At 41.9% G+C, this 9590-nt stretch overlaps 2 protein-coding genes across 2 annotated transcripts in view; both read left to right on the top strand.

Annotated features, from left to right (window-relative positions):
• LOC100953673 (poly(rC)-binding protein 2-like) overlaps positions 1 to 8289 on the top strand; it is a 14923-nt gene extending 6634 nt beyond the window's left edge. The window contains exons 5-9 of the mRNA XM_012805495.2: positions 1547 to 1723; positions 2971 to 3045; positions 5292 to 5384; positions 6425 to 6466; positions 7715 to 8289. Of these exons, the coding sequence (XP_012660949.2) occupies positions 1547 to 1723; positions 2971 to 3045; positions 5292 to 5384; positions 6425 to 6466; positions 7715 to 7825 (498 nt within the window). The 3' untranslated portion in view covers positions 7826 to 8289. The remainder of the gene's footprint in view (positions 1 to 1546; positions 1724 to 2970; positions 3046 to 5291; positions 5385 to 6424; positions 6467 to 7714) is intronic.
• Positions 1 to 9590, top strand: part of LOC100940398 (poly(rC)-binding protein 2-like) — a 31492-nt gene that overhangs the window by 7551 nt on the left and 14351 nt on the right.

The raw sequence follows: 9590 nt of genomic DNA on the forward strand, positions 1-9590 counted from the left end.
GTTTCAAATGTGGTCCTATTGGTGCTATATGTCTGGAATAAGTGAGCACTGGCTGAGAAGATTACAAATTGATTTTACTGGAAATAAAGATAGACTTTTAAAATATATAATTCATAGATTTTAATAAACTGGAAAATGAGTTTGTTAGCCAGAATTTCCAGTTACTGCATGTAGTCAGTTTCCATTGTGGGGGGCAACTTTGCATAGTTTGGTAACTTTCTCATGAGGCTACATAATTCTTTTTTTCATAACTAAAGAGATTACAGGGCGGTGCCTAAGGCCTGTAGGAGTAGGGTGCCAGCCCTGTATGCTGGAGGTGGCAGGTTCAAACCCAGCCCTGGCCAAAAACTGCAAAAAGAGAAAAAAAAAAAAACTAAAGAGATTACATTTTGATATGTAATAGTAGAAATTTTTTTTTTTTTCCCACCAGACTTCTAAATAGCAGAGAGAAAATGGGAATTATATAGTTGGAGTTCTACTCCTTTTCAATTATGGATGTTAATGTTGAATTAAGAATTTTTTTTTTTTTTTTTTGAGACAGTCTCACGATGTTGCCCTCAGTAGAGAGCTGAGGGGTCACAGCTCACAGCAACCTCAAACTTTTAAGGCTTAAGTGATTCTCTCACCTCAGCCTCTGAAGTAGCTGGGACTACAGGTGCCTACCACAACGCCCAGCTATTTTTGTTGCAGTTGTTTAGCTGGCCTGGGCTGGCTGTAACCCACTGGGTTTGCGGCTGGCGCTGTAACCACTATGCTATGGGTGTTGAGCCAAATTATGAAAGTTTTTAACTGTATCTGAAGGTTGGTGAATTTGGTGTTGGGATGGCACTTGAATGGCTCCTACTTGACATTTTTTGGGAGCTTATTTATTGTACATGCCATGTGAGCAGAGATCTTGATATTGTAACTCAGGATGTATTGGAAGCTGATGGAATGATGCGTGACATGTAGAATGAATGGGCCTGATAAAAATATTTGTTTAATACAAGAATATTGAGTGATATTTGTTGTTTTTTTTTTTTGAGACCGTTTCAGGCTGTTGCCCTGGGTAGAATGCTGTGGCATCACAGCTCACAGCAATCTCTAAGTCCTGGGCTTAAGCGATTCTCTTGCCTCAGCCTCCCAAGTAGGGGGGACTACAGGCACCCACCACAACGCCCAGCTATTTTTTTTTTTTTTTTTTTTTTTTTTGGCTGCAGCCGCCATTGTTTGGCCGGCCCAGAGTGGATTTGAACCCGCCAGCTCAGGTGTAAGCACCTTAGCCGCTTGAGCCACAGGCACCGAGCCGTTTGTGGGGTTTTGATTGGCTGACAAAACAATCATTTGCTGAAGAGAACCTTTTTACTAAGGACCCTTTTCTTCAGAACAGCTCAATTTTGTTATTTAGGTTTATTGTTTCAGTGACTAGTTTAACTTATTAAACAGTACTAATTGAAATAAGGGAAGAGTGGGAAAGGATATCAAGAAGGTTAACAGTGGAAATGGGATGGATGTTCATCCACTGGGTTTTAGACTCTAAAATTGCTGCTGGGAGGACAATTGAAAGAACATGAGATTTTTTTTTTCTGATTTTGAATTTCTTTCTACCCCAAAGAGTACAGGGGCTCAGGTCCAGGTGGCAGGGGATATGCTACCCAACTCAACTGAGCGGGCCATCACTATTGCTGGCATTCCGCAATCCATCATTGAGTGTGTCAAACAGATCTGCGTGGTCATGTTGGAGGTAAGCCCTCAGGCTCATGCTGAAAATGGGGGAAGGGCAATTCTGGGGATAGAGGGACTGATCTATATTTAGTAAGACCAGAATTAGGTGAAGCTTGTTACAAGCTTCCAATGGGGGTAGGGAAAGAGGTTTTCTGAGTTCATATTTTCTTTCCCCTAGCTTTGACTTTTCTTATGGTCTATGAGCAAAAATAGAAACAGCTAAGCTGCAGTGATCTTTTGGTTCACAGAAATTCTAGCAGAGTTGGGAGGGGAAGATGCACTACTTGGAGATGTGTTTGGGTTCCTGAGAAGCTAAGTTACTTTTTGTGTTACTATATTTTTTGGTACATGGAACTTTGACACATTTTTAAAATTAATTTGTGATTTTAAGTGTAAAATTCAAGATGATAATTAAGTAAAACAAAAATTTATCTATGATGATGTTTCTGGATGACTTATAAGGTCCTGATAACTATCATTCAATTTTTAAAAATGACAAAATTAAGGGAAATTAAGCCTTTTTAGATTTGTGATATGGAGTTGGTTTAATGGTGAGAAAGGAAAGTAGAATTTTCAAGTAGAGTTTAGAAACTCTTGGGTAATTGAACCATTTAGAGATATTGTCTATGTTATCTATGTTATCCTGGATAAAACATTTGAATATTTCTAATTTTGGCTTTGTTTCTTATTCAGGCCAAAATGTGAGATCCTAAAAATTACTAACTAAAATGTACATGTATATACATGGAGGTTTTCATTCAGTTTATTTAAAAGTATGAAAATAGGCCGGCTGCAGTGGTTCACACCTGTAGTCTTGTAATCTCAGCACTTTGGGAGGTGAAGGTGGGAGGATAGATAGAGGCCAGGAGTTTGAGACCAGCTTGGTTAACACATTGAGACCTTATCTCTTAAAAACAAAGGCAATAGCCCATGTCTGTGGTCCTGGCTACTAAGGAGGAAGAGCCAGGAGGTTGGAGGTTGCAGTGAGTTGTGATTATGGCACTGCCATCCTGTCTGGGTGACAAAGCTGAGACACTTTCTCACATCACAAGAACAAAAATAGTGCCTGAAATCATTACAGAGTATCTACTCGAATAAAAGTCAAATAAATGCAAATAATTTGAGATCAGATGTAACTTGATAGGTGAGGAGATGGAAATATTACAATTTTTATTTTAACTGACCTGTGTGAGCAAAAGCCACACAGCTGAAGCAGCTTTGAAACCTTATCTCTTTTTGTTTTTTTCCCTTCTGACTCTCTCCCAGTCCCCTCCGAAGGGCGTGACCATCCCGTACCGGCCCAAGCCTTCCAGTTCTCCAGTCATCTTTGCAGGTGGTCAGGTAAGAAAATTCTTATTGGTGGGCTTAGAATGAACAAAGATTATATTTGAAATGTAAACTTTGCCAGCAGCACACCAAGCCACTCTGCATGCTTGCTGAAACCTGTACTCTCGCCATAGTTTGACCTGCTTTTAGTTTTTTTTGTACTTGAGAAAGCTCTGAATGCCCAAACCCTTGTTTAATTTTTGGCAGGCAATGGAAGTTTTGTAGGCACTCTGAAGAGGTAATTTATATGGTAATTTAAGGTGGGTTGGATTAGAATGAAGAGTTAAATTACCTTACTGCCATGACTTCTCTCCTTAGCCCCACCCTATCCATGCTTTTTTGTGGGTGGGTTGATCTTTGGAGGTCTGCATAAAAGTAGCAGAAACTTGGACCTCTGAGGAGATTCTGGATGGTGGTCTCAAAATTGGGGGGTGGCGGTCTTGAACTTGAGTGTCCTACAAACTTCCCCTTCCCTCCACCTCACCTCCCCTATTCCTACCCCATTCACTCCCAAACTCCAGTGTGTTGTTCCCTAGGCTCTTAACCTCATAAGCACTGGTTTGAACCCACATGGCATAATTGAAATCAGTTGGGGGAAAGAGTTCAGAGTGCAAGAATAGAAGGGGGGAGTGTATTGGACTGTGGTGCTATGACCTTTGGTGTTAGAATAAAAACACCAAAGCACACCCCCCACCCCACCCCCCCCAGCCTCTCCTTGCTCCTTCTTCATGAACCTAAACTTTTAATCTTTGGCACATGGTATATTCTGAAGTTAGATTTTTGTGACAAGAACATTGATGAGCATCATAGTAGTCTTTTATTGGTTAGTATTTGAGGAATAAGTAGGTCAGCTTTTTAAATACAGTTGGCCAGTCGTGTCTGGTTTGGACATCTATGCATTCATCCAACCTCAGGTAGAAAATATACAGAAAAAAATGAGTGATTGTGTTTGGACTGAATATTTACAGATTTCATCCCCCTTGTCGTTCTCTAAACAACATAGTAAAACAACTAGCATAGCACTTAGATTGTGTTAGACATTGTAAGTTGAGATGATTTGAACCTTTAAACTATATGGGAGGATGTGCTTAGGTTATATACAAATTCTAAACCATTTTATGTAAAGTACTTGAGCAGCCATGAATTTTGGTATTTGTGGGGAGTGGTGGAGGTCCTAGAACTAATCCCCCATAGATAAGTTTAGGGACAAATAGGTCCGACTGTATCAAGACTCAGATTGAAATAGTAACTAAGATTTTTGGTAGCTGCCTAAGCAAGTGCATTGGTCAAAACACCTTTTCCCATTTGGCAGCTGGCCTGTTACAAAGTGTTATTATTCATTTAGTTCCATTTGATATGATCTGGGAGCCACTTAGAAGGGAAGCATAATCTTGGAGTCCATCTCATTCACATTCTTCTGAATAGCCATAAAACTGAACTAGTTTTAGGAGGCTTAGTTTGTCATGTAGTTTTGGGAGCTTTCACAAGAAGTTAGTCATGTTACCTTGAGATGGTTTAATGCCTTGCTTTTAGCCTTAGCCTTGTACAAACTTGTTTGGGCAAAGGGCTCTTGGTCAGTATGGATAGTCAGGCAAGATAAGCAAAGTCCCAGAGTCAGTGTACCCAGGAGGGGGTTAGCCTTAGGAGTTTTCCCTTCTCCCAGGAACTCTAGGTTCCTGCTCTTCTGGATCCTCCCACTTCCATTTGGTTTTATAAAGAGTACTGGGTGGCAGTGGTCCTCTCTAACTTAACATTCTTCCTTCACTTTGTTTTTTTCCCCTGCCCTATCCTTCCCCATTCATACCTCTTTGCTTCCCTAACCTCCCTCCCTCTTTGATTCAGTTGACCACCCTCTGAAAGCTTGCAGCTTCTTCCATGAGTGGCCCTGTCATGGATCATTCCTGTGGGCCTTTTTAAATGGACCAGTTCATACAATGTCCGCAGATGGACCTGTGTTTTGTTTCTTTGTGGCAAAGTGGGCTCTATAGGGGTTCAACTTAATCCTACACTGACCAGGAGCTGGCATCAGCTCTGTTGCCCCACCCTTTCACTCTTATAATATAGCCCTGTTGTTCAGTGTGAAATCTGCCACTAGGTAACTTTTTTTTTTTTAATTCACTGATTGCAGCTCGTTTCAAATTGTGTTGTGAGCTCCTTTTTAAAGGAAAAAAATAAACGACCTTTTTTTGTGTGAATTTCATGCTGGTGACAAGGTGCCGGATTGACAGCCCTGGAGACTGAAATCCTCTATTTATCCACAGGACAGGTACAGCACAGGCAGCGACAGTGCGAGCTTTCCCCACACCACCCCGTCCATGTGCCTCAACCCTGACCTGGAGGGACCACCTCTAGAGGTGAGAGGGGATGTTCAGTCTCCAAGGCTCACTCAATCCTTCCGCCTCAGCCGAGACTGCCAACACGCGGGGGGCCAGTGGCGCTGGTGATTTTTGTGCTGTGGACACCACCTGTCCACGGGGACCTGGACTGACCCCCCCCACCTCATTTCACACAGGCCGCGTAGCCCACCAGATGGTAACACCAACTTTTTTTTTTTTTTTTAAATTTTTTTTGTTCAATTCCTTTCCCCCCCTTTCCCATTCCTCTTACCCCATTTTCACCTTCCTCCCACCCCTACCTGGGTACACTTCTGGGGGTACTGGCCACTGTGATGTGAGGAGTTTCACATCCTGTTAACCAGAGACTCCTTCCTTACCCTCCCCTTCCTGTTCCCTTTTCCTTTCCTCCTTGTTCCCCACCCCATTGCCCTGAAGACCCAACTCCCTTTTTGGGAGGTTATGGTGTGGGGGGAGGTGGGCACAGTGGGAGCTGCAAGTGCCTTTTATGGAGGGGAGGAGGGAGAAGACAGGACTTTAGAACACTTTTTGTGTGTGTGTATGTGTGTTCCTCTGGTTCAGCTCCCTAGTGTTAGGGACCCAGTTAGCTTCCAGTATACTTAAGGTCTGTAGGCAGATATAGAGAAAAATCAGATAGGGAAGGAGAAATGTTTCAAAACATGCCATGTAGGTTTGTGCAGATACAAATCTTTCACATCACCATGATTGGTAGAAGGGTTGGGGTGGTGAGGGAAAAGACCATTATTACCTAGGGTAACTTATTTATAGGGAGGAAGAGTGGGGGCTTGGTCAGTCGAGGCATTGCTTAATCTCACTTCCCATGTTTTCATTGAGATGTGTATGTTTTAACTTTGATTGCCTTTGGCTACCTTTATAGGGTCCCCTTAATAAAATCAGATTCCATCTACTGCCTCAATCCCTGGCCCCCCCTCCTCTAGTTCAACTCTGGCTTCCTGGCTAGTTGAAATCTGTCTTTTTCCCCCCACTGGGTGGCTGTCCATGATTGGTGTTTAATAGGAACTGTTTTCCTCCTTTTGTAGGCCTATACCATTCAAGGACAGTATGCCATTCCACAGCCAGATGTAAGTTTTGTTTTCACTTCTTGTTCTGAAAAGTTCCCCTTTCCCATCCAAAATTGTCTGACTCTTTCTCCCAAGTAGCCAGAAGTGAGCTGGGTCTTAAACATTTGGAATATTGTTTTCCTCACAAGGTGAACCCCTTATTTGCCTTAAAGAATTAATCTTTAATTATAGAGTAATAGTGCCTTGCTTGTCTTTTGGCATTTAAATTATGATTCAGATTACTAGCTTCTACTTTTCCCCATGTTTCAGATTACTCTGTCTGAAAGAGAAATGTCCCGTGGTATATTGTCATGTTATTTCAGGGCACAGTTAAAATTGAAAGTGGGCTGTGCTTCCTTGCATGGAATTCTTATATTCATGGTGGGAGTGGGGGTGTTGGGTTTGCCCTTTGCCCTTGGGTATTTATGAATCTGGGGTGACAAATTTTGAAAGTATTTGGTGGGGAGGAGGGGGCTTATTACTTAGGGAGGGATAGGGTGCTGAAAATCTGGACTTAAACTCAAGAAACCTTTCTTGCCAATAAAAGCTCGTATTTACAAATGTCAGTATTTAGACTTTGTTCAGGGGCGTTTCTTTCTGCATTTTCCTTTATCCTTACTAACTTTTTCAGGTGCTGAGCATTAGATTTGGGAAGTTGAGTTTGGCTTCTTGATTAGTGGTAGGAACCAGGAGAGGGGGAGTTAGATATGAAGGATTATTTTATAACAACCAGGACATTTTATATAGATGAAGAAAAATAGCTATAGAAGTCAGTGGTGATGGTGGGACTAAACCGAGTTTGGTTTCTTCTTAACCTCTCTCCTCCTTTGCAGTCTCCCTGCCCCCCTCATCTCCTTCCCTCTTCCCAATACTGATGAATCCCGCATGGTGTGTTTCCCCTAGCACCACTGCACAGTTTGTTTACATAACCTGTCTGTGCTTATCCCTTGGGCAACTGTTGCAATGGCTGCAAAAACCTTCATTAACTAGCCCACAAGAGGATGGTTCTTGGTCAAGTGCTATTGCTTATCATTTTATATACCCAAAATGCATTTGTTCTTTCATACTGCCACTCTGTTTCTAACTCTTACTGTTCGTTGTATGCCCATCCCCAGGATTGTGATGTAAGCCCCATCCCTACCTTCTGTTGTAGTTTGAGAAGTAGAATCAACTTTGGGGATCAGGACCTCTACCTTCTCAAATTTAAAGGTGCTTGAGCCTTGGCTGTTAATTCTACTAATGCCAGCCTTTCCTGTTTCCTCCTTGCAGTTGACCAAGCTGCACCAGTTGGCAATGCAACAGTCTCATTTTCCCATGACGCATGGCAACACCGGATTCAGTGGTATGGATGCCTTAGTGTTTTATTTTTGTAAGGTGTAGTGCAAGACAGAGGCCAGTCCCAAGGTCTCAGTTTGACACTGTTTAAAACAAACTTGGTTACCCAGCATCCTGCTGGTTTAAACCTGTCTGTCTACTATGGCTAAGCCCAAGGAGGTAATGTGTTTGTTAACATGGTTTTCATTTGGGATCAGTTACTCTAAAAGAAAAAAAAAAAGTCCCTGGAAGGTTTGGGGGTGAGGTCTGGGGATGCTTCTCAGGCAAAGGGTAGGCTGGTATTTCTTTGAACCATTCTAACTGCTGCCCCCTTAATCTGATCAGCATCCCCTTTCTCTCCACTCTCTCCACCTTCTATTCACAGGCTTGGGTAGAGACCATCCATTTGTGCCAAATTGTGTAGTGTTCTTTTGTTTTTGTTTTGTTTTGTTTCTTGGGCTTTTCTGTATAAGGAATAACTTGTCCGATAGGGTTAGGATGAGACCACCAAACTCATTTTCACTTGTATCTTAACAGGCATTGAATCCAGCTCTCCAGAGGTGAAAGGCTATTGGGGTAATGATTAAAAAAAAAAATCTGTAGTATTCTACTGTTATATTAATAAATTGGTGGGAGTCTTGTTTCACTGCCCATGAACCATACCAGCAACATTCACATGGCAGAGAGGAGCTGAGAGAGCAAAGGGGTGGGCCTGGTGCCCGCAACGGTCCCTTGATGGATCTGGCCAACCCCCTTCTTAAAGTATTGAGACCAGTAGTCACAGTTAAGCAGGATTAGGCTTAAGGGTTAGTAAACTGGCCTGGTTAAGTCCAGGTGTTACAGATGGATATGAATATTTGCTGATGAGATTATTTTTTTTTCTTTTTGTTTGGAAGACAAAGCCAGAACAAATTATTGAGAAAAAGACAGGGAATGAATGTGGAGAATGAACTCCCCTCATTTGGCTGCCATTTCATTCTGTCTGACCTTCAAGTTTAGGAGGATAGGGGTGGAGGGTGTTAATCTGATACAGGTATATTTAAAGCAACTGCATGTGTGCCAAAAGTCCATGGTACCCATTAACAGGCATGATATTGGCACTGGTGCCTAGTAAGCATCAGGTGAGACAAAATTGGAACACAACAGGAAACATAAGCAGAAAAAGGGTAGAAATACAGAGGGACTTGTTTAGATTTGGTCCTCTTTGAAGATACCACACTCCCTTGCCCCTTGCTTCCATCCCCCTGTCCCTAATAGACTGGGCTTTGCAGGAAATGGCATGAAATCAGCTCTTCTGAATGTACAGAAGAATCTTTACAGCATTATTTCTACACCCTTCTCCCCGTCTTTCCTCTTTGGAGGCTTCCAAGTTAGTGACTAATCCCAACAGCTAATGCTGGGTTTCCTGTTTATTTTCTTCTGTTAGTTTAATGTGCAGTAGTGGGTTTTTTGAATGCTGTGCATTGAACTTTCTTGCTTTCTTTCTGTCTTTTAGCAGGTTTGGATGCATCTGCTCAGACTACTTCTCATGAACTCACCATTCCAAATGATGTAAGTATAGTTAGTTGGGTTGCACGGGATGAAAATGAGAGAATTGGTTTTAAATACGTGAAAGTCTTTTTAGCATTGTCCTGCAACTTAAAAGCTGTTGGAGGAAAATGGGAATTTGTAGACATGAAGATAAAAACTACTTTTATGAAAGTACATTTTTAAAGTACATAGAATTGTACAAGCTTGATAAAGTTGATAAGATGGTACTGTGTATAAGTACATATTAGAGGTGCTATGAGGCAGAAATATTATTTTTGTCACAAATAGGAATTTCCATTTG

The sequence above is a fragment of the Otolemur garnettii genome, unplaced genomic scaffold (genome assembly GCF_000181295.1).
Source record: "Otolemur garnettii isolate 467f Iridium unplaced genomic scaffold, OtoGar3 scaffold00043, whole genome shotgun sequence".
NCBI lineage: Eukaryota > Metazoa > Chordata > Mammalia > Primates > Galagidae > Otolemur > Otolemur garnettii.